Below are 25,999 nucleotides of genomic sequence, written 5' to 3' on the forward strand. Positions count from 1 at the left end.
ACAGTAATAAATTAAAAACCCAGTATTTCATTCATAGTAAACAATAAGAATAGAAAGTGGCTGAACTTCTGCCGTGTCAACGTAATACGCCTTTATGGGCTTGTAGTCCTTGAAAACGGGCAGACTAACACGAAGAAAAGAGTTCTTCAGCCTTAGTTTTCACACTTTAACACTGACTATTCATAATGTCCAAACAATGGTATGATCCCCAGTTACTAAGTGATTTTTGAACAGTGTTTCAAAAAATTAGAATCAGTAGGAGAATATTGGTGGTTTTTTGTAGTATTCAACTACTTATCGCTTTTCGAGATGCGCAGCGAACGGGGGACGGACTAAGGTTTCTTTTATTTGCCTATTTAATATTTTTATTCTATGTATCTTGAAACTGAGAGTCAAAATTTTTCATTTTTTGTTCGATTTCGAGGTTCATCACAGGAAATAATAGGAATAAAAAAGCGAAAATCGGTTATTTTAGAAACTGGCTTTTTTGAGCGGTTTCGGGTTAAACTGGCAAGGAAGAAAACCAATGTAACCCAAACCCGGTTGTTTCAGGCCACATGCAGCCCAACAATTATCAGCTGGTTGTCACGGCGTTGATTCTTGTAACTAGTCTCACTGTTCGATGCTTTTAAACTTGCACACTTGTGCAACAACGCAGTCGCAGCGACAAGAGCGGCACGCCGGTCTGCAGGTAGACATAATTTAGTCGTCAATAGAATTTCCAGCGACTTCCTAAATAGTTCGTTCAGCTTTTTGTGACCAAGATAAGCGAAAATTTCTACATGTATTTGTGTGAACCTTACAATTATTGATCGAATTAACGTAAGAAAATTTTATAATCAATTTTTGCGCCGAACATTTTTTCCTCTTCATAGACATTGTTGCTCAGATTCATTCTCCGTACTTGTAGAAGATCTAATATTAATTTTAGAATGGATAAAGGCATACAAAGTAGGAAACACAACGTTGTTGTAATTGTTGGTGTGGTTTGGAGCGCTCAACATCTAGCTCATAAGTGCCATCAAATGTTATTGGACGCATGAGTTTAAAAAAATACTAGTAAAATCTTTCTTATACATTGGCTGAAACAAAACTACGACATTCACGATAAAATAATTTTCGACGAAAGATGCAGTTATAAGACAAAACCTCCAAAATTGTGCTAACCAGTTACTAAAAAAGAGCAGGAACCAGCTTCTCTGAAAAAATTTAAAATCTGTGGATGCATGTATGGTTGATAACACATAAAGAGTCACGCTTACAAACTGTACCCATTCAAACACGCAACCTCAATGTTTAAAGATTTTATGTCACCCAAAAGATAAAATATTAAAAAATGAAATGATGAAATGAAACCTTTTGATGAAAATGCTTGGGAATGAATCAGTCACCCTTATGACAGTTAAAATCTACCCTCTAATATCTCAGGGAATGGTCGTGTAACCTCACAGGATTTCAAAATCACTACTACACTCGCCCAATCATCATTTAAAATACAGGGCATGTTCATATGCGTCGAGGAGTCAGAGGTGCATTAGGGCCTACAAGCACTGCAAACGCGGCAGCTTCAGGGTAGCTGGAAGGAAAAACCTTTCTTTTTTTTGCACAGTCGCTGAATAATATCGTTCGCCTTATTTGCAAAACTGTTGCAGCCGTTCCACAAAGAGACACTACGAAAGTCTCCATTTTCAGAATTGCCAGCACTTCATACACCGTTGAAACGAGAAGTAACCTGTCAGCAATCTATATTCACTAAATCTGTTGAAGATTCAGTAAATGCAACACAAATAAGTTTCGAAATATCTCCCGTTATAGAAAAAAGTTGCCGGCCATTTACGGACGGAAATTTTGTCAGTTATTATTTCGAGATAGGTGCTAAAAAGATTCGTCCGGAATTCTGTGCACAGGAGATTACCGTAACGTAGGCACTGACAAAGGGCTAATTAACATACTCTGTAATATTGTATTGGATGAGCGGCCAGTAAAATAGTGGGAAATCACTCATATCATAGACATGGGCCTCCGCAGAAATGTTTCCAGGAGGGGCAAGATTCAAAACTTGCTAGTCTTGATGTAACTGATTCGATGAATCTGAATACCTGTACGCCTCGTGCACCAAGAACTAAATTTTACAGGAAGTACAGAAAACATACGGTACGTCAAAAGAGTGATGGTTATCTGTTTAGAATTATTAAAGTCGGTTACTTTGGTAGCTAAATGTTAAGCATTTTTCAATAGCATATGCAAAGTACATGTTTTACTATTATTAACATTAATTTGGATGTCACTTGTTTGATTCGCCTACCTGAATTTATATCCTCATATGATTAAATTCAGGGTATCCAGCGACCTATGAAATAAAACTAGAAAAAAATTCACAAAAAATTATTTATGGATGTCCCCATGATGTTAGGTTGAAACAGAAAATTAAAAACTGAAATAGTAAAAAAAATTTCTGGAAATTTGTGGTAAGATCTTATGGGACCAAACCGCTGAGGTCATCGGTCCCTAAGCTTACGCACTACTTAATCTAACTTATACTAACGTACGCTGAGGACAACACACACACACACACACCCGTGCCCGAGGAAGGACTCGAACCTCCGACGGGGGGAGCCGCGCGGGCCGTGACAAGGCCCCCTCAGACCGCGGTGCTACCCCGCGCGGCCTGAAATTGGAAAAAAGTCAGAATGATATCCTGCTGGAAGCCAACAACAATACTGCATTATTGTTTCTAGAAGTGGAGAAATAGTACATAAACTTTAAAAAGGTTTGCTCAACTCTGATGCCAAGTGCAACATTTTGTTTTCTTATAAAACTTCACATCTGTTCACATTAACGGATTTTTTGCATTACTTTCAAAATCTATATGTCTTTAGTGTCGGCTGGTACAATTGCAATGGAATAAAATGTATTTTGAAATCTGCATTTTCTGTAGTTAGTTAGTGTGGCTCAGGGCCAATACATGACTATATGAAAGTGAGGAACCTCAAAAAATCATTCTCTGATTGGCCGGCAAAATCAGCTTTTAGTAGGCTAGGACTGCGCCAAGCTAAACCTTCTCTCTCGAGTTTGTCAAATTATTGTGCAGGCATACCAACTGTAACGCAAATCGTAGCTCTGTGCCTACATGGGGTGTTGATTTGCAGCCATAGACGTAGAGCAATCCCAATTCTGGATACTTTTTCCCTCTCTTCTAGCGGAAAAGTCGAATTTTCTTTTTCGATTGATGTGTTTGGGTTTACGTATAGATGTAGGCCTACTCACCTACAATATAGCATGGTTGTGTTCTTCAGAGTGTAAAACCTAATGCAGAATCAGCAAGCCATGGATTCTCTTTTTCCACAGAGAAATGGTAAACTGCTGTTGACCTGTTGTGATTCCATGCGTAAAAGGGCGAGGGCGTCCTAACGCTAATTAGAGACGAATGACTGGCATCATGTGTAGTTGTGTTTGTTGTGTTAGGAATCGGCTGTGGAATCTGTGCCCCAGGGGCTTTTTATCGGCTTTTCTGCAACGTGATAAAGGCAGTATGGGAAAGGAGCAGAAAAAGACAGAAGATATTGTTTCGGCGCAGGATGTATAAAAGCTCGTATCCATCTTAACTGCAGATCAGCGCTGAAAACGCAGCCGCGCCAAGGAACTGGCATAATGTCCTGCGGACAGTGAGACAACTAAGAAAAACCGAGATAAATTGTAATTTCTAAAGATGCAGCATTTCCCTTCGTGATCAACAACGCTAAATCTGCAGTTTAGTGGAGTTACTTTTACCATGTGTGAACACTAACGTATGAGCTAGCCACTAGTATAAATTAAGCGCCGTATATCTATTCCTCTGAGTACTAGATTCCAATAGGAATCCATAGGAATGTCATTACTTTTGCAGTCTTGTTGGAAGAGAAGCCAACCATTGACAATAGTTATATCGATGAAGTGACAGAAAAATCTCAAATAAAATTTCCTAGGCCTTAGCTGATGAGACCATCTAGAAGGTATACTCACTCCATGATTTTTTTTATGAGTTCTAGGACAAGTGACATCAGTCTCCTGCTCATCTTTTTGGTCAAAACATCGTACAATGGTGAGACGGAGAGCAGATTAAAAAGTTCACGCAAGAGATACTCCTCTGTTATCCAACCATTTTACAGCCCTAATATTTACCCCATCAACTGCTGGCATAATCCGTATCACTTCAGGCAGGGGGGTTACCTTCATAGTCTCGGATGTTATTGAATTTAGCATATGTTAAAATTCAGTAGTAAGCAAGAAATTGTATTTTTTGTTTTCTCCAAAAAAATTCTTGCCCCAGGATACAGGCCTCCAAAGATGACACTGCTAACACCATTTTGTAGATGCGAATTTCGGAATTTTTTTTAAAAATGCTATATCTCTGTAACAGTTCTAGATATTTTGTTAGAGGTTTTTATTTGAAAGATAATTGCTTTATGATTACAATGGTATCCTTTGTTTGGACATATTCGTCAAAGTTCTTGTACTGTCGGCTTTTGGATTCTTTTTATAATTTACAGATTTTTTTTTTCAAAAATGCCAATCCAGGAAAGTTAGATTTCTTTTCTGTTGATTAATGCCATGTAGTCCTATATTCCCTCAAAAGGAGAGCTCACACTTTTAAGTCAGACAGGTTTTATTTTAAAAAATAATTTTTTTTAGCTTTCAAGGGTAATGTATGTCTTCATTGAAGTTGTTTCTTACTAATTTCCTTGATACAATGTTTATTTCTATTGTCTTTGTTGCTGTTATTTCTTATTAATTTCTGTGTTGCAATTATTTCTTTTCACTTTCATTATTGCAGATATTTCTTACACTTTGTTGTAGTTTCTTGTCAATTTCTTTGTCATGGTTGTTCATTGCAGGTTTCTGTATTGTAGTTGTTCAGTGCTAATTTGCTTACTGAAGAGACTTCTCAGAAGTCTGAGACCATCCAGTGAGTTCTGTGTTTTCGTGAGGAATTTGCCAGTTAACACAGCTGCAGTGTGTTTTGTGAAATGACTGTTTGAAATGTCTTCTGACTGAGACCACAGGAGAGTGAAGTGTGCTCACTATTTGCATATCCAGAAAAGAGGGATATATAAGACAAACAAAAAAAAACAGCCTTTGTTCAGGTTGGGAATAAGTGTTCTCATTTGAAGACTGTGTTTGAAAGTGAAGATGTTTCCAGTGACGACTTTTCGTATTCTAAATGTTTTGATGGAATAACAACAATGATAATATCAGAACAAGGTGAAGTGTCCCATTGTGCAGATGATGCAGATTTTGAGTTGATAGGGGAAGAATTAAATACCCTGAATCAGTCAACTACAGAGGTTGGTGTTAGTCCTGATAAGAAACTGTGGTCAGTGCAGTCGAGTCTTAAGCTCTATGTATCAGGAAAGTGCAGAGAAATTACTAAAGCTATGGATAAATACACTACAGCAAAACTGACCACACTCTTCAAAGTAGAAATTTCATCTTCAGAAGAAAATGAACCAAAACACTCTTGCACCTTTTGCCAAGAATTTTTCACAAATATAAATTCAACTGCTGAATATTGTGCATCCTATGGTGAAAAGGTGCAAGTTTTAACTATTATTCCAGAGACATTTTCAAAGAAAACAATTCTGAAACATGTTCCATCAGTATCAAAGTACATGGTAGACAAATCAAGAAATGTGAGGTCTGTAAAAGAAGTCTTTGGAAGACCAGATCCCTATTATGGTCATCCTGTACAACAAGCAGCTCAAGTTCAAATAGTGTAGTCATTTTATCTGGAAGATAAATGGGACTGCTCTCACCAGAGTGCCAACAAAAAAGACACTTCAACTGTAACAGTTGAAGGTTAAGAAGTTGTGAAAATTATGAGGTACATGATTCGCAGTATTAAATAAACTTTTGCAATTTATAAGAGCAACTATACAACTTCACATAATGGAAGATCAAAATTTTATGCACAATGACCTATGTGGGTAGTTCCACACCCACCTAGAGATGTCTGTTTGTGTGTGTAATGCATGAATTTTGAACTTTGTGTGGTAACTTTGAAGAACTTACTGAAGGATGTGACGTATGGCACCTCGGTTGGGCTTTGAAGTCATTAGTAGTCTGTAACGTAAAGCGAGACATTTGTTTGTTTCAAGAACGTGGAGACTGCACTGGAAAGGGAGAATTGTCTTTACAGACACTTGGCCTGGAAGACATATGAGGTAGGTAACCCTGCAGAAATTACATATGCAACATGGGAGGAAAATAAACTAATTAAGAAAATTGTTGCCTGCAACAACAACACTTTGCAGGAGTGAAAGGGTGTGTACAGGCTGAAGAGCTATGTTTAGTGCTTCCCTCTGATTTTGCTGAGACCTGGTCTGTAATTCTCCCACAAGAAGTACAAGGGTATCATTGGAGTAATGACCAGGTTTCAATTTTTTACAGGAGTGACATATTTTCAAAACAAGGCCACAAGTGTTGCAGTTATAAGTGATGACAAAGGACATGACTCAGCACATGCTTTGCTAACAATGCAGAAAATTTTTCAACTGCAGACAGGGGCAGAGAAGATCATAATTATTTCTGATGGTGCTCCTAGTCATTTTAAAAATCATTACCAGCTGTTTGAATTGAGTAAGTTGGTTGTGCCAACTGACTGGGTATACAGTGCTATTGGTCACGGGAAGCGGCCTTATGATGGTGTAGGAGGCATGCTGAAGCACCATGCTACAACACATAATCTTGCCAGACCAAATACAGCTGTGATTCAGAATACCGAGGATTTTATGACAGTTTTGAAATCTTACACATCCACAGCCCTCGTTCTTTTGCCCAAAGAGGAAATTGAAGAATTCCATGAACAGATAAAAGAAGAATTGTCCAAACAAACTACTCCTATGAAAGGAAATCAGAAGACACATTTTTGGACTCAAAGTGATGGGCAAACTCATACTGCACATACTTTAAAGAGCAAGAAAGAATAAATTTCGTTCATTCAGCCAACACCTCAGAGGCAGCAGGATAATATTCAGATTCAAAACCTGAGAAGGGGGATGTTTGTGACATCTGTGTATGACTGGACTGGTGGACTGCAGAGATTATAGACACCATTTATGAGTTAAACGATATTGTAGTGAACTTTGTGCTACCACATGGACCAGCTGCTGGATACAGGTTTCCAGCTGATGGACTGCAACAATGTCATCAGTGTTCACTTACTGTTCACAATGTTTGGAAGATTGTAAGTGCTCCAGTTCCTATTGGTTCAATGGGAAAGCATCACTCTTCAAAGGAAGACACTGAAGTAGTGGAACACATTTTTAGTTCATTGACTGGCTGATTTCAATACAAAACAGAGTGCATAGAAGTTATATAAATTGAAACCTTTAAGTCTTTGGGTCTTTCACATACACTTTGGAACCATTTAAAATGCGTGAGAAATGAGTCTCTTACTCATCTTTCAAAACTAAAATTATGTTAAATAAGGCTAGGTTTTGATTTTTATTAGCCTGTTATGTGATAATGTGGTAATAAAACAGGTTTTATGTAGGCCTATGGCAAAAATTTCAGTTGTTCAACCGAAAAGTGGAAGCTCTCCTTTTCAGGGAATGTAGAACTATATGGTACTAATCAACAGAAAAAAACTCAAAATTTTATCGAATGGTATTTTTGAAAAACAATTTTTTTGCATAAATTATAAAAAATGTTCAGGACACTCTAGTAAAAGAACTTAGACAGGTAAGTCCAAATGGGAGATTTCTTTGCAGTCACAAAGAAATTATCTTTCAAATAAAAAACCCAGCAAAATATCTAGAACTGTTCCAGAGATACAGGAGATACAGCATTTTAAAAATTTTTCCAAAATTCGTATCTTCAAAATGGTATGTGCAGTGTCATCTTTAGAGGGCTGTATCTTGGAGCAGAAATTTTTTTGGAGAAAACAAAAAAATATGTGTTACACTTATTTAGTCCTTCATTTTAACATATACTAAATTCAATAACGTCTGAGGCTATGAAGGTAAAATTTTTTCCTAGCCTGCCTGAATTGATATGGACTATGCCTGCTGTTTCTTCTTCCTCTTAAGAACCACATCCTTAATTTTTCATCTCTTTATTAGATGAAGACTGTAAGCTTGGGAATCATTGTAGTTGAATGTTTCCTAGGGATTGGAAACCACTATTTCACAGAGTCATTAACAAAGCTGGTGATACGTACCAATTGTCAAAGTAAATTTAGATTTTGTTTTCATTGTGAGATAAAACAAAATAAGAGCTAGCTCTAGTGTTAAGAAGGATTGGTTGAGGTAGTACACAACCTGTATAGATCTCAAAATTGTGAAGTAGGTCCATGGTGTCACAAAGGAAAACAATTTATATCCCCAATGATGAGGTTTCATTGGATTGTTCTTGTTTAGAGAAGACGAACTTTGAAAAGCACAATATGTTCATCAACACAGAGCATTGATTCCGCAACGGGAATTTATTTTAACTCACTTTGAAGAGCATTAACTATTGTGTGGATCTTATAAAGCCTACCTCTGTTGGGGTCATTCTGTGAAGGCATGTGATTGTTGTTACAGAAGTGTAAATTCGACTCCAATTCCTCCCATCTGTTATATGCCATAACATTTGCTCCCTTCTCAACTTGGATGTTTCCATTCTAGTACGTTCTACTGCCAGGTAGACCATAATTGCTCATATAGATACATATGCCATAAACTGCTCTGTTTCCTTCTCTGAGATATTCAGAGGCTTGTTCAGATTTTATTAGTCACTGTACAAGTTTGACTGAGTGACAATTAAAGTCACAAGGTCCTTGCAAAAAAAAACAAAAAAAAAAAAAAAAAGAAACTTTGAAGTAGTCAATTGGAGACGTATATGATCATTACCTGAATCCAACATTGGTGATGAAGGTTTCTCACTCTTACTGGATCCCCTTCAAGCCAAATAGGTGCTTTTACTTCAGTGATTTTTTATGTGGCTAGAGCTGTAGAAGCTGTAGGGCCACTCTCTTCACCTTCATCTGTGCCGTCATTGGAGCATGCTTCATTGTTTCCCAAAACGAAATAAACTCACTGCTACCTTGTTTTATTCAAACATCACACATTTATAATGACTGTTATATAAGATACAGCCCCAGTCATTTCATCTTTGATGATATTAGGTAACAAATTATTATAACTTTACTGTAAATGTCCAACTATTATAGTTTAATTTAGGTAAATTACATTGTAGAAATAGAAAGCAGAATTCAGTTATCACCAAATAAGGATATTTTGTTCCTTCTGTCATGGTCAAGGGTGTAATCTGGGTTCCCATCCGAGTTATCTACCAAACTACCTTCACTCTCATCAGGAGTTACAAATGGTGTTGCATTGTGATGTCTTCTTAGTTAACAAAGTGACATCTGAAAAGAGTAAACTTCATTGTCCAAATTGCATGAAGTAATTCTTCAATGCGAAATGTGCCAGTTTTGGCGCAGACCAAAAAGCAGTAGTTTTTCAGTATATGTCCACTGTGACAAATTTGGCACAAACCCAAAAAACCTTATAAAATGTAAACTAAGCATGTTTTGCAAATTGAAACTACTGTAATGAACTTTAAATAGACTGCATAAACAACATAACATTTTACAAAAAGGTACTTACCTTAATTTTTGTTTTTACAGCCATAAAAATTGAGGTTATGAGCAGCACATGTTTATCTCAGATGATGGAACTGCTCACTGACTGTAGTTCACTAAACTGCCACCAGGCAACAGCACAATACGGTAAATGGTTGAAAATAGTTCCAGGTATGGCTCAATGGGCCAGTAAATTGTTGCCTTAAAATTTAACATTAAATACCTGTATAAAGTGGTTATGTGCCAAACATGGCACACTGGGCAATAAGATGTTAAAGATTACTGTAAGGTACATAGAAGATTTTGTTACAAGCGATAGGTGCCAACCTTGCAACGAAAATTTAATTTATGTGTTTTTGTAGGTGAGGTAACAAAGGAACAAGGTCAGGGTACGAATCTTATTTTATCTTCATTTTTAAATGGTCTGAGTTGTTCTTATTTTTGCATGGAGGTACAATAAAGGGAGACAGTGCTACAGACTTATACAGGATCTAACCACTGAGTACACTTGCCCTATGACTCTAACAATGTTGTACGTTGCTTTTAAGCAGGTGCCACCACGAGATGCCTCAAAACATAATACTCTGATTCATGGACAATGGCAGCTTTTACCTTACCCGCTGGTGGTTGAATACCAAATACTTTTACCATTTAACCAAGAAACTGCAGCTTACAGAACTGAACCTGTTCTTAATTTTTGTGACTTCGCTGATTCTGGTGACAAAATTATTCTAGCTGGAAAAAATTAATTTCACAATTTTACTGTATGGTACAAAAGTAAGATGGGTCACTGTTAAATCAAGTAGTGGTATATTTAATGTACGGTATTGTATTGCTTTGAAGCAAACTTTTAGTTAATATCTGTAGATTTCTTGAAGGCAGGACATTTAAGCAAGCTATAAAATATTCATTAATATCGATATTTAAGCAAGAGGCATAAATACTGTGAGACAAAGTATTTAGGCTTATTGTTTAGTGCCTGTAAGAGAACAACTTAATTATTATGGGCTATGCAAAACACTTATTTCTCTCTTAGGAAATTAACTGAATATTTATTGCCACGTTATTTGTTCAAAATGTGTTGAATCAGGGCTTCATATTTCTGGAGCGGCAGAAGTCTGCCATGCTCATGTTTTGTCTCCGGCCGCTGCGAACATTAACAATTTAATCATACAGTACTCGTGTTTACTGTGGCTGTTACGAACTCATTGTCATGCAGTGCTATGCCAAACCGGTAAGCATATTTATGGTGCCAGCACTGTGAGACAAAAGCATGTCTTATTCTCCTGACCCAGCCTCCCCCCACCCCGCCCCTCATCTGACAATGTGCTAGGAGTCAGTGGATAGAGCTTACTTTCTCTGCTCGACACAGTGCCTTGAGAACCTTGAGAATTTGTTCAGGATGTTGTCAGCGATCTGCATGAGTGGCACCAAACCTTCCTATTGAGCATTTATGGTATCTTACTCATGGAAAATGATTAAGGACTCACACTGTATGTTTAGCAGCAGTGAAAGTTTAAAACAAAAATGAAATAAAGTTTCATCAGCTGTTTTGCCACCGGTCTCTGTTAATGTTTATTAGTACCATAGGCCCTGATACTCATCTCAGCAAAAGTCATGTACCGGCAATACATTGGCAGTAGAAAAGCACTTCTGGTCCCCCTAATCATAAATTTTTAAAGAAATGACACACATACAGCCTTTGAAAATTTCAAATAATAATTTGTCTGTTTCCTGCGACTCTTATAGGTAACTGGGACAAATTAGAAGCACTTTTCACTACCACAACAATTATAACAATACAAACCATCGTGTGCTTGTAAAATTTGGCCACAAGCCATGTCGTAGTGTTCTTAGTTGTTTACATTATTATGTGGAATTGGGCACATTTTTTATTTACATTTGTAGTTTTGTTGGCATTGCACACTTTCAGTGTATGCTCTTCCCAACATCTCAAAAATTTGTTAACACGATTACTATAGAAGTTTATGTCATTACACTTTTTTACATCAGAAATTAAAATGCACCCACCAGCTGGTGATGCACAAAGATATTGTGTCATTGTTGTGTTACCAGGTGTTCAACACTTCTGTTGGGTTCAATTACTTGTATTTAATAACTTTATCACAATGTATCCGTAGCCAGTGTGAAATAGGTGGCACATCTGTTGTATGCTGACAAAAAAGAAATGCGAGAACCATTGTGTCAGCTGTGTGAGGATTGTTTTAAATAGAATCCAACTGATTTTGTTCAGTGATATGTTTCTTTGGAGAACATTGTGTTACAATAGTTAGTGGAAGCCAGTGCAACAGCACCATAAAAACAAAGGCTATTTCAACTACTGGAAAGGTTACAGCTTTCTTCTTATTAATTGCTTTGCTAATGGTAAATACCTGGAAAATACCACACTAGTCTTCTATGCCAATTAAACTACTAAAAAACTGACTTGCTTGGTTTTTGTTGGTCTGCTCTTTATCCAAACACTTTTGAGCATGGGAAATGGCTATGTACAGTTGTGGACAAAACGAGCGAGACCCCTCGCCTTTTCGTTATGCTGATCCACACAGCTTTAAAGTCTGCTACACAGCATAACGGGCAAGGCAACGAAGTGCTACCAACATACTATGCAAGTTCGCTTTGCACTGGAGAAACTCGCGCTTTGAAGACGCCACAGCATCGTCTGCCACCACTTCATAGGAATGACCTTGATGTTGAGCGCCCATAAGCCCCAACACACCACCACCACCACGAAATACCTCAAGTATAAGCCAATGTGTTTTATTTGCATATCTGTGAATGTGACTTGGATCTAAAGTGTGGTTATGTATAGTATGTACGCTCAAATTGCGAATCTAACATCATAAATAAAGACAAGGGGAAATGAATTAGGTGTCCTTACTCTTCGATAACATCAAATATATTGTAGTTATTCTATCTTAAATGAACTGCGCAGAAAATCATTCACCAGAAGTGAATAACTTTTTACCAACACCAGATGATATAAACAGCTTGCCGGCATGGGTTAGCCCTGTGTTCAACGGCGTCATATCGCAGACCGCGCCGCTGCTTGCGCCGTCAGTTCGAATCCTTCCCCGGGCATGGATGTGTGTTAGGTTAAGTAGGTTGAAGTAGTTCTAGATTTAGGGGACTGAAGACCTAAGCAGCTTGGTCGCATAGTTCTTAAAGCCATTTTTTGACCTTTCGCGTAAATTTTCTTCACATAAACGGTCGTACCTTTAGATTGTGTTGACATAGCTCACTTTTTTACTCCACCAAGGCTTGTTACTGCCTACTTTTTCCGCTTCTGTCAATGATTGAATTGACTTAAGTGTGGCACTGAATGATTTTTAACTGAATTTCGTTATAAATCTTCACACATTGCTATATTTGCACACTTTTATGGTAGGTCAGCAACGGTAATCCAGTATGACTGGTCTGAATATTGACACAGACCATTTCGCAGCTGAATGCGCATAATATTTTGCTAATTCGTAACGGTATGGGGTACTTTGTCTTACTAAAACAGTTATGTCATCTCGATAAGCTGAAATTCATTTTTAATAGTACAGTTCTTACTAATTAGCGTTTCTTCTTTCATTTATATCTTATATTTAGGTGTTGTGGTTAACACACTAATCAGCATTAATATAGTCTTACACATGATTGAAAACAGTCTGACAAATTTCGGATAGTTTTTCAATTTTACACCTGTGCATAGTATGTTGGTAGCACTTCGTCGCCTTGCCTGTTATGCTGTGTAGCAGACTTTAAAGCTGTGCAGATCAGCATAACAAAAAGGCGAGGGGTCTCGCTCGTTTTGTCCACGACTGTACATTTATATGTGTGACCTGCTTCATCAGTGCATGGATGGGACAGTATGCTTCCATACACTTTTGAGCCTAACAGTATTTCTTGCAGAGGCATTTCAACCTTAGTCAAGATGGTTTGTCAGTACAGGAAATTGTTGTCTGAACTGACATACTCCACAGTGAAGCCCATTTGAACATTCACTCACTGCACAAAATATTGAAGTTCTACCTCCTGCAGTCAACAACACCAGTTAATCACAACTATCTACAAAGTATTGATTGTTACTCCTAGGAGAAAGCAACAAAACTGCACTAAGGTGACAAAAGTCACGGGATACCTCTTAATATTGTGTTGGACTTCCTTTTGCCTGGCATTGTACAGCAGCTCGATGTGGCATAGACTCAATAAGTTGTTGGAATTCCCATGCAGAACTATGAGCTCTGAGCGCTATGGGACTTAACTTCTGGGGTCATCAGTCCCCTAGAACTTAGAAGTACTGAAACCTAAGGACATCACACACATCCATGCCCAAGGCAGGATTCGAACCTGTGGCCGTAGCGGTCCCGCGGTTCCAGACTGAAGCGCCTAGAACCGCTCGGCCACTCCGGCCGGTGAACTACATGCTTTTGCTGCCTATTTAGCCATCAATATTTCCCAAAGTATTGTCAATGCAGAATGTTGTGCATGAACTGACCTCTCAATTACGTTCCATTAATGTTCAACGGGATTCATGTCAGGGGATCTGGGTGGCCAAATCATTCATTCAAATGGTCCAGAATGTTCTTCAACAAATCAAGAATTACTGTGGCCCAGTGACATGACATTATCCTTTGGGAATATGAAGTCCATCAATGACTACAAATGGTCTCCAAGAAGCTAAACATAACCATTTCCAGTCAGAGGACCCAGTCCATTCTACATAAACACAGTCCATTCCACGGCCCACACCGTATTGAGCCACTTCCAGCTTGCACAGTGCCTTCTTGACAACTTGCATCCCTGGCTTCATCATTTGAATCCTACCATCAGCTCTTACCAACTGAAATTGGGACGCTTCTGAACAGGCCACAGTTTTCCAGTCACCTAGGGTCCAAATGATGTGATCAAGAGCCCAGGAGAGGCACTGCAGGCAATGTCATGATGACAGCAAAGGAATTCGCGTCAGTTGTCTGCTGCCATAGCCCATTAATGCCAAACTTCATCACACTGTCCTAACAGATATCTTCATTGTATGTCTCACTCTGATTTCTGCAGTTATTTCACACAGTGTTGCTTGTCTATTAACACTGACAACTCTATGTAAACGCTGCTGCTCTCAGTCATTAAGTAAAGGCCATTGGCCAATGTGTTTTCTGTGGTGAGAGGTAATGCCTGAACTTTGGCATTCTTGACACACTCTTGACACTGTGGATCTCACAGTATAGAATTACCTAATGATTTCCAAAATGGGATGGCCCAAGCATCTATCTCCAACTGCCATTCCACATTCATAGTCCGCTAATTCCTGCCATGCAGCCGTAATCATGACGGAAACCTTTTCACATGAGTTACCTGAGTACAAATGACAGCTCCGTCAATGCACTGCCTGTTTATGCCTTGTGTACATGATACTGCCACCACATGTATATATGCATACCACTATCACACGACTTCCATATCTCAGTGTACACACTGCCTTTCTCATAACATCTGGGAAGACTTATGTCCACCAACATATTATACATCTATCTCTACCCAATCAATGTGGCATCTGGGCCTCTATTGCAAACAGCAGTCAAGCCCCCAGCATCATAGTGGGGAAAGGGAACACCTGGAATGGAACCTGCATCAGTGGCATGAAATTTTCTTCATCAACTAGTACAGGATTTGTCTGAAGCACAGTCATCATCATGGAAGAGTGTGGAGGCAACCACATACTAGTGCACATCTCAGGCATACAGTCTCATGGGCTCAGTAGGATAGTAGGTCAGTGATGTTTTGGGCCCATATTGGGTACTAATGTCAGACATTTTTTGTCACATTTCAAAGATAATTTGATGGCTGTGCAGTATTACAGCAGGCTCCTGCAACCTATTGTCCACCTCTACAATCAACATTTTGGCACTACACTCATCTTGCAAGACAATATTGCAAGATCACAGTGCCCCATCTCATGAGTACCTTCTTGTAGGAGACAGGGATCAGCCGATTGAAATGGCCTGTGGTACCTGCTGACATGACTCCAACTGAGCATCATTAGGACTGGTTGAAACTTGAAGCAGTCATTGCTGGAACGCTCCTCATACACTCTTTAACTTGGGAGTGCCGCCATGGAAGACAGTAACATTTTTTTTTGCATCTTGATTACAGCATGCCAAGGATGATACCAGCAGATTTTGCTTCCAGTGACGTGCAAAGATGTGCACTTTCAAACAGACTGTCTCAGTTTTAATTTTTGGTTTCTCTTTATTTCACAGTAAAGTTATATTTTTTCTCATGAGGCTTATTCTTCCATTCCCTGCTCTCTTTGATCTAAGCATGCATATGTTTGTAGATCTGCAAGTAGCTCCAAACTTTTTTAAGCAGTCTAGGTATGAACATGTAAGGGGACATGCCAAGATTGTCAAAGAATGAAATAATTTTTTGTCAGGGCAATACACCTGCCAATAAATGTTCTTTGGTAATAGGAACACTGGGAAACTTAAAGTACTTATATATTGTTGGAATATTCACACTATTCACCAGATTTATGCCCTCTAGTGTATACCTAGTCCTGCATCTAAAGAAATTTGTGCCACAAAACTGGTGAAATATTCTCACAGAAACAACATTAGGCAAAGAATCCTTCATTATCAAGCCAGGAACTTCTTACCTTGCTCTTTTAAGCCTCTGGGTAGAAAGTCATTTAATTACCTCAATCATAAACATATTTCTCAGACCTACAAAATAGCAATTACTGCATTTCACCCATCAATAATTAATATAACGTAAACAAAAAAATTATATATCCATCTGAGAAAAAGTTAATGTCTTTATTCTGTTGATTAACAAAGTTACAAAAACAACTTGTCACTAAGAAACTTCCTGTCAGATTAAAACTGTGTGCCGGACTGAGACTCGAACTTGGGACCTTTGCTTTCACGGTAAAGTGTTCTACCATCTGAGCTATCCAAGCATGACTCACGCCCTGTCCTCACAGCTTTACTTCTGCCAGTATCTCGTCTCCTACCTTCCAAACTTCACAGAAGCTCTCCTGCGTACCTTACAGAACTAGCACTCCTGGAAGATAGGATATTGTGGAGACATGTCTCAGTCTGGTACACAGTTTTAATCTGCCAGGAAGTTTCGTGCCAGCACACACTACTCTGCAGAGTGAAAGTCTCATTCTGGAAACATCCCCCAGGCTTTGGCTAAGCCATGTCTCCACAATATTCTTTCTTCCAGTAGTGCTAGTTGTGTAAGGTTCACAGGAGAGCTACTGTGAAGTTTGGAAGGTAGGAGATGAGACACTGGCAGAAGTAAAGTTGTGAGGACAGGGTGTGAGTCATGCTTGGGTAGCTCAGATGGTAGAGCACTTGCCCGCAAAAGACAAAGGTCCCAAGTTCGAGTCTCGGTCCGGTACACAGTTTTAATCTGCCAGGAAGTTTCATATCAGAGCACACTATGCTGCAGAGTGAAAATCTCATTCTGAAAACTTGTCACTATTTCATTGGCCTATGTCTTTTGTAACTCTTTTTCAAGGTCGAAATAGATTCCCCGATATCTTCAGTACACTGAAAGAGTGAAATAGTAAACCCTGTATATTTTGAGTATGAAGCAGAGAAGAGAGATGTTGGGAATCACCATTTGTGTAGGAATTAATTTTATTGGATTCTGATATGTCCGCTGATGTGGACCCAAGGAAAACCACCCAGGCAGTAAATATTGCAAACTGTATTACACACAACTAAATGATCTTCTCTGAGGGGAGTTAAAGTTTAACATATTAACTTAAAACAAGTTGTTTTTAGAATATTTAATGAACAAGATAAATAACAGAAGGCTGAAGGTGAATAAATGACTCTAGCCTAAGTTGAAGTCACACAATAATTGAACACAAATCACTTCTGAAAAATGGAGAAAACAAAAATAATAGCTGCAGGCTGAAACTGTCACTGTAAATTGGATGGTGGAACTTTTGCATCACTAAGTGTACGATTATCAGAGTGCATTAGCCATGCACAAGTTAAAGTCTTGAGGGGATGAACAAATGTTAATGTCCTGAAGGAGTGCACAAAAGTTGAAGCCCAGTGTAGTGCTAATTAATGATTAGAGAACTGTTACGGTGCAGGTGGCCATGTCTCTGTGGTGTAGAGGCCAAGGTGGCAGCTTCTGGATGGCAAGGTTCATGTGGATGGTGACAGCATCATGGTAGTGGCTCCAGAGTGACATTCTGATTGTGGGAATGCTTTTTCAGTTGGTACCTGGCCCAGGAAACTGGCTGTTAGTGAACTCACACATTTTGGCCCAAGTGTTGGTTTAAGTACTGCCTGTACACTAGGATGCAACTGGTATTATTTTCAGTCACACAGCCTGTGGAAGAGAAAAGGTTCACAGGGCCAGTGACCTCTGGCAGCACTTGGATAACTGCGTGGTGACATGATGGAGCATGACCCTCTCATGTCTGTCATCTGCAAAGAGTTCCATTGCCTGTATAGGCTCTCTGTGTTAATGACTGCCAGATGAGTAGGTCCAAGTCCTCATCACAGCAGATTCCTTTCATATAATTATAGCAACAAGGTATCTTGAGAACTGTTTTAGTTGTTATTTTATATAATATAGTGTATTAAGTTAGGAGAAGACTGAGTTTGAAAGCTAAATTTTTATTTATTTATGACATGTATTCACTATACAGGATGTAACAGATAAATTGCACTAATCAGCTGGCAGCCTTTGAGGCTGCTGCTTAAATAAAATTAAAAATGTAAAAAAGAAACATGTCTACTGAAACTATGAAGAATATTGAAAGAAATAAACAAATAAGTTATCTAAGTTTACTTTCCAACAACTGTAGGTACCACTACAAATCTGCATAACCCAGAAAAACAGTAGGTATCTCACAAAAATATGTACTTGTATGTATTCTGTATCATGTTACTTAGTATGCTGGAAAAGAAAACATGACTTTAAATGTGTCTTATGTGGTCCAACATATATATTATTCCACAAGTCAACAACCATTTTTCTCAACATATACTAACCCCACAGGGAAGAATGAGGTACTGCTGTTAGAAAGGTTTCTTAACTGCCTTTTGACACTGCATACCTATGTCGTATTAAAACTTATTAATTGTGGACAAGTTTTTTAACTGGCTTCTGACACTGCATACCAATTTTGCATTAGAATTTATTAATTGTGGAATATTTTAACATAAAAGAGACATTTAATTATCACAGGCAAAAGGGCATCATGGATGCCCAGCTTCATACCCATATTTTATGAAGCTACTTTATTAATCATGAATAAGGGATTCCCATTTCATATAGTCTTATTACAAATACCATTTTATTTATTTTAAAGTAATTATTATGTGGATAATTTATATACAGCATTGTCATACATGATAACAGTGACCACTGTTGTAATCCATTATCTCTGCTCATCGTACAAATTGGCTTTTCTAAACGAATATACTTTCCAAAATGACTAACATATTTGTCATTGTCACCTTGAACTATGATTTACCTATTGCCACTATGGCCTAACATGCTTACTGTAACTGAATTTTGTCCAAAATTATTATATACAAGGGATGTTTCATAGGTTCATGTTTATTATTTCACATTGCTCAATTCTTTTCTAAAAGTGTTTTCTGGTCATTCCCACAACAACCCTTTCCCAATGACTACATTTATTTATAACCTTAAAAGTGTGAAAGTTTCACAAGCGTCCTCTGCTTACAAGTAATGCTCAGCTGACTGACACCAGGAAAACTGTTGTAATACAATGGATAAACTTAACATCATATGATCCAAGCATGCTGTTTCAATTGACAAGAAGAGAGTTGCATATTAAAAGTATATTTTTGATCACTGTCAACAAATCACAGGAACAAACACTTTATAGAGTATGATTGTGTTTACCAAATCCCATCTTTACACATGGACAGTTGTATGTAGCCTTTTCAAGGGTAACTAAATCAACTAACATTTTTGTATTCCTTAAAGAAAATGAAAAACAAAAAGTACATGAGGATTACATTCTCACATCAGATATCATTTACACTGAAGCATTGTAATGCTCTATAAAGGATTTTGTTCAGAATTATGATCATGGAAATGTTTATACAAGGGCCTATCATAAATTAAGAATTATCATTTCCAGTGGTTCAGTTATTATTAAAGGTGTTTTATCACCATTCCTACAACTATCCTTTTTTCATTGGCATCTCTCATTCCAAATACTGTCATTATTTAGAGATATAAAAGCTCAAAAGTTTCATATGGATCCCCTTGTCTGAAGATTACTGCTTAATGACATCTGCCATAATAAAGACTTGTGAAGCCTTCATGGAGAGTCAATGGAGGTGGCTAAGAAAGTCATCTAGATTGGTCTGATATAGTGTCAACTTTTCTGCTGCTGCTTCAGATCAATGAGCTTTTGGAATGGGTGTGAGTAGTCGTGAACACAGTGGGCAGTGACCTCTGTTATGCTTCCCAATTCTTCTCAGGGAGATGGTCTGCCACATTATTCTTCATCATTCACCACGTCTGACCACAATGGAAGTGTCTGTGCCACTCAACCACTGCATCATAGGATGTGGCATTGTTTCCATACACGTCCATCAACTCAGCATAGATTTTAGAGCATTTTTCCACTTCAAATGCAGAAAATGAACAGTCGTATTATACTCCACTTTGTCAGTTGGCTGGCACTGTGTTTTTGTGCCCATAGCATCATTTTGAGGTACTGTGGCAGTGGGATTTCAATTTTTAGCAAGACTGCAGATGAGTACCTACAGACACACAAAAAATTAATCACATAACTTTTTTTTTTTTTTTTTAAAAAAATCATAATTAGACCTTTATGACTACACCTCATAGTTTTCATTACTCCCAATGTTTATTGTGGGTGTTATCTTCCCAAGATACATTCCTTATGTTCTGGCTATAGAAGAAATCAATATTTTTCTTTTTTAAAGTTCAGGTTCTTCATTGCCTTTGTGTGTTGCAGTTTTATATTTGCTGTGCACATTTAACAAAATGCATTTATGGTTTTTCTAACAAAATATCTTGTCGTACTTTTCAGATATAATATTATGTGTTTTGCTGGCTCAAATAACTAACTGTCAGAGACAATGGGAAACCCTTATCAGACACTGGAGACCACGAGATGCTATGGTAGATGTAACTAATGGATTTGGAATAGCGATTATTCAGGTCAGTATTAAGCAGACTAAGCCTCTATAGTCAAAATTAGGATAATGTTGTAATTTAATCCATAAGTAAAATACACACACAAAAAATAATTCTTAAAATTCAACTTCTGCTTGGGTTCTTGGTCCCTCAGTGAACTATAATATAAACAAGTGCGTATTTGGCAATAAAAATTGTTAAATGTCCAGTATACTTTGGGCAATGTAGTCTTAATTGGTAGTCTTTCAATGTGGATTAGCTATCTTCATTCAGTCAGAGTACACTGTGTGCCTACATAAAGAACAGCCCAGGCCCTATCAAAGTTCCATCTATTACAAATGGAGTCCACCAGAATAATTCCGCAGCCAGTTCACTGACACTCATCATCCACAGTCCACTGCTTGCACCAACACTGGCTTAGGCCAGCTCTGCGCTGGCTTGTATGCTAGAGTCTGGCATGATCTTTTCATAGGGCACACCTGAGGATCAGCACATCTGATTAGGGCCAATAGTGATGTTTCCCTAACTACTCATTGTCCATGGTAACATCAGATGGTGCCATTACACCCACCACTCCCCACCCTCCAAGCAGTAACCACCAGAGGAGATGACATCCTGCTGTTGTGTGTTCGAGAGTGGACATTGCTGCAGAACGCAGAGATAGGACAGCTGCAGCCCTCAATTAAGGTGGCCCTGTAAGCTGCTACAAAGCTACTGAGAGCATTAGATATTTTGTTTGACATAACTGCCTTGTGGGACTGATTTTAAAGGAGCAGCTAAAGTATTCCGCATCTTTCCAAGGATGCAATAGTAGTGATCTGAGACATACATAATGAAAAAGGGGAATGAGAAGAACAATCATGAGCCGCAAAATGGGATAGCAAAATGTAAATGGCTACACCTGCATGATTCTGCTGCACTGCCAAGGAAAAGAAATGCTTGGGAGGTGCAGTTTGTTGTGACTGACAGGCAGAATGTTGGTAGATCAGGTCCATGATGGTGGAATTAATATGTAGCCAGAATACATGTTATCCCATCGAACTTTTCATCCAGGTCATGCTCCAGTGGGTAGTGTGGAGGAGGCACAACACTTGTGGCAGAGGAGGTGGAATCAGGACGAGGCAGTGGTCCTTGTCTGAAACCCACTATTGAACTTTTTGGTTAAGGTGTAGTTGATGCCACTAAGGGTGATAGGGATGAAATTTGGCAAGTATGTCTGGCCACTCATGTTGCACAAACTGAGTGAGATGATGTAACATAGGCTTCTTGTGGATGGTGACTGTGACATCTTGTGATGTTAAGGGAAAGGATGAAACTGGCAAATCCAAATTTGAGTTGAGTTGGAAACACACCATTTCATTTAAGTCAAAGGCTAGGTCAGTTCCCATTAGGAATCAGAGCAGCACATCAAGTTGGTGTGTAATGCCACTGGTCAGTAGTGGATAGAACAATGAAAATTAAACAAGTATAGCGCTCAGAATTGCAAGCAATGTGCAGTCCAGTTTGGTAAGAGGTGTTTGGGATCAAAGATGGTGAGCAATGAAGTTTCTTTATATAAAGAAATAATTTAAATTTTTGAACAGGATAAGTAATGGCGAGAGCCTCTCACTCTGTTTGAGAGCAGCATTGCTGAGAATTTGAAAATGTTTTTGAAGCATAAACTACATGGCACTCGGTGCTGTCAGGGTATTTATGGAATAAAACTGCACTGACGCATCAGGGATGCATCAGTTGCTACTACCAGAGGCAGACCAGGAGTATACATTGTTAACCATGGTGTTCACTTGAGGCAATCTTTTAAAGCCTGTTGACAAGTATGTAACCACTGAAAACGTGTGTCTTGGCATTGTAGCTATTTCAGTAGGTGATAGAGTTCTGCCAGGTTTGCAGTTTCAGCCATAATAATTGACGTTTCCCAGAAAGACTTGAAATTCTTTGATGTTCTCAGAAGAGGTGGGGTCTGCATTTTATTGATACATAATCTCTCAATGGTTCCAGTCTGTTTGCTGTGAGTTTAAACCTTAAATATGACAAGGGAGATTGCAAGAAAGAACACTTGTACATGTTGCATTACGTCTCACTGTTAGCCTCTGGAACAAAAGCTCAAGGTGGTGAAGGTGATCTTGAGGAGTTGCACATGTGACCAAATTATTGTCATCATATGCAGCACAGTTGGGATGCCCTGCAGTAGTTGATTCATAAAATGCTGAAATATGGCAGTGTCTGAACAGATTCTGAAAGGTAACTGATTTTCATGGTAAGGCTATATGACATGTTTAGCCCTAGTAAGATTTTGATTCAGCATCCAAGGGGATTTGAAAATAAGATTCTGTGAGTCATTAGAGAATAAATTTCCACTTCAGCTTGTGTATTGATCATTACTTTGAAATCACCATGAAGTCCCTATGTACCATTGGATTTGGATACTGTGATTAGGGCAGTGGCTCACTGACTATGAGGAGTTGGTGTTAACACATCACAATGGGTGAACCTATCCATCTCTGTTTTGAGGTCATTCTTAAGAGCAAAGGGCACCAGATGGCCTTTGAAGAAATGTGGGATTGCTGTCATTTGAAGAGTAAAGTGAGCTTCAAAACTGTTTATCTTCCCATGTCCAGGTGCAAAAATTTGGAAATCCAAAAGCATGTAAAGAGTCAATTCTAAAAACAACCCTGGATTCAGCTACCACAAAAAAATTTACTTTATATATGAGTTGGTTATAAATAAGTAAAATGGAATTTTTTTTAACAAAGGCATGTGTTAATGTACATAGACTCAAAGATTTGTTTTAATAAAAACACAGAAGCACTGACTCCCAAAAGTAATCTCACAGGGTCTTCACCAATAGCACATCAAATTACAGTTTTTGGGGTGTATTTCGTGATTTTGGCACTCCTGTAGATTGCTAACTCAACTAATTCACTTCTGCAGGCTGGGGCAGGTTAGCAACATTACTGCTAATATTTACCTCTTACAAGTGTCCCTTTTTGTTGCACCCGTGGCAACTTTCGTACCATCGGGGTCATACACAGAGTTGCGTGGTGAAGTAAACAATATTCACAGCCAGGCAATGGTGCCACCACTAGTGTGGCTCATTGCTGGTGGTATGGGTTTATGGTGCTGCCCTGGTCACGGGGCAGGTGAAGGTCCCACCAGAGGAGGCATGGCATCTTGCATGACCAGTGCCAAAGAGCCGGCTGCAGTGCTGTCTTCTTCCACTATAAACATAATTCAGCTATTCACATTACTTCTATCACAGGAGGAACCAGTTTCTTTAACATGAGGTTTCTCACTTCTGAATCAGGCATAAGCCATACAGTAATGTCTCCCATTAGAGTGTCCACATAGTTCTGCCCAAAAAACATTTAAAATTGCAATTTCAACTTAATCCCTGTGTTTAGGTATGTAATCACAAATGTTCCAATAAGACAGCAATTAGTTTGGCTTTCAAAACAGATAAATGTTAAATTCTAATTTTGTTTTAACTTTCTCCCAAACTGAAACTTCCTGGCAGATTAAAATTGTGTGCCGGACTGAGACTCGACTCGGGACCTTTGCCTTTCGTATGCAAGTGGTCTCCCGAACTGTTTTCATGATTTTGAAGAGTGAAATTTGGTTGAATTAATTTCTTTGAGATCTCATCTACATCTATATACATACTCCACACGCCACTTATAGTGCAAGGCAGAGGTAACATTTTACCACTGCTAGTCATTTCCTTTTCTGTTTGACTCACAAATAGAGTGAGGAAAAAACAACCGTTTATATGCCTCCATAAGAGCTCTAATTTCCCTTATATCCATGGTTCTTATGTGAAATGTACATTGGTGGAATCTAAGCCGCACTTTTTTTCCGGTTTTTGTAATCCAAAAAACCGCCTGCGGCTTAGAATCGAGTGCAAAGCAAGCGGAAGTTCTGAAAAATGTTGGTAGGTGCCGTCACAACTAACTTCTGCCATCGAATGTATGTAGCGCTACACAGGCATGCTTTGTAGGCACAGAGATAAATACTGGCGCCAAAACCTCTGCGTCAGTTAATAAATTAAAAAAAAAAGTGGAAGACGAGCTTTTTTTTCTCCGCCCCGAGTTTCGACCACTGCATTTTCATACATTATCCAACGAAGTAAATACAAATTCCGTATTGTTCATCTTCGAAAGTAGCAGAATTTCAATGTACTACGAAAATCCGACTGGCAAGACTGTTGCTAATAGGATCCTGATGAAATGTGAATCACGTGCAGTTTTCTCTTCACCATAAGAATAATACGAATATAAACATTTTGCCATGTATTCTTTCGTGTTTGCTGCTATCTCATTTAAATCCTGTCTGCCTAATAAACTACGAAACTACAGTGAGACAACAGCAAACGTGGAAGAATATACGTATCGTGTCATGTTTATATTCGTATTATTCTTATGCCTAATAGTGATACAGTCGGAAATGAAGCACGGCAACTGACTGGATTTTTAAATCTAAAATGACTAATTTCTGTGCAGAATTTGATGTACTAAAGAAACGGCCGCAAAGATTTTCAAACGGAGAAAAATTTTCGCCTAACTCTCGTTCAGAACATGTTCTATCAAATGCAGTCTATTATTTGGTTCTTGTTGATCATTATCAAAGAAAGCAGCAGTGTAAGTAACAACAAGTAGCAGTCACTTGCCATTGTTTCGCTAATGAGACAATTCCTCTCTTTTTTTAATTGTAAGCGGCGGTAGCGCGCACAAAAGCAAGCCATGCCGCGAGCAGCGACAGGCCGTAAACACTCACTATCAGAATGCGACAAATAATGCATGACACAGTACAGTAATGCATTGTCAGCTTAGAGTGACGTAAATGCCTATAACAAAGAAAACGGCACTTATCAGATCAAAGCAAAATAAGCAATCGATTCAAACCACACGAAGCACGTGAAACAGGGAGGGTACCTGTATAAATACGGACGCAGCACCTGACGCATAGCAATGGCTACCTGGTAAAGCTTAACTGCTAAGCTTACGACTCAAACCAAACTATTGTAGCTGTATCGTCTTTCATTCGACCTAAATTGTGTCTCATATTACAATGGACCAACTTTGTTCCGATTTGAAGGTGCGGCCTAAAACTTTTCTCTCCCCTTGAATTTCGAGTCTCAAATTTCAGGTGCGGCTTAGATTCGGGAATTTTTTTTTTTTCCTTGATTTCGAGTCTCATTTTTCAGGTGCGGCTTAG

At 38.5% G+C, this 25,999-nt stretch overlaps 1 protein-coding gene across 3 annotated transcripts in view; it reads left to right on the forward strand.

Moving 5' to 3' along the window:
• Positions 1-25,999, forward strand: part of LOC126457836 (mucin-2-like) — a 103,152-nt gene that overhangs the window by 22,182 nt on the left and 54,971 nt on the right. Inside the window, exons 1-2 of one of the 3 annotated variants that reach the window (XM_050094467.1) lie at positions 7,157-7,222; positions 20,682-20,812. In XM_050094467.1, the coding sequence (XP_049950424.1) occupies positions 7,180-7,222; positions 20,682-20,812 (174 nt within the window). In that variant the 5' untranslated portion in view covers positions 7,157-7,179. Of the gene's footprint in view, positions 1-7,156; positions 7,223-20,677; positions 20,813-25,999 lie in introns of those variants that run through there. The other 2 variants (XM_050094468.1, XM_050094469.1) reach the window with 2 other exon arrangements.

This window comes from Schistocerca serialis, chromosome 2 (assembly GCF_023864345.2).
Source record: "Schistocerca serialis cubense isolate TAMUIC-IGC-003099 chromosome 2, iqSchSeri2.2, whole genome shotgun sequence".
NCBI classification, from domain to species: domain Eukaryota; kingdom Metazoa; phylum Arthropoda; class Insecta; order Orthoptera; family Acrididae; genus Schistocerca; species Schistocerca serialis.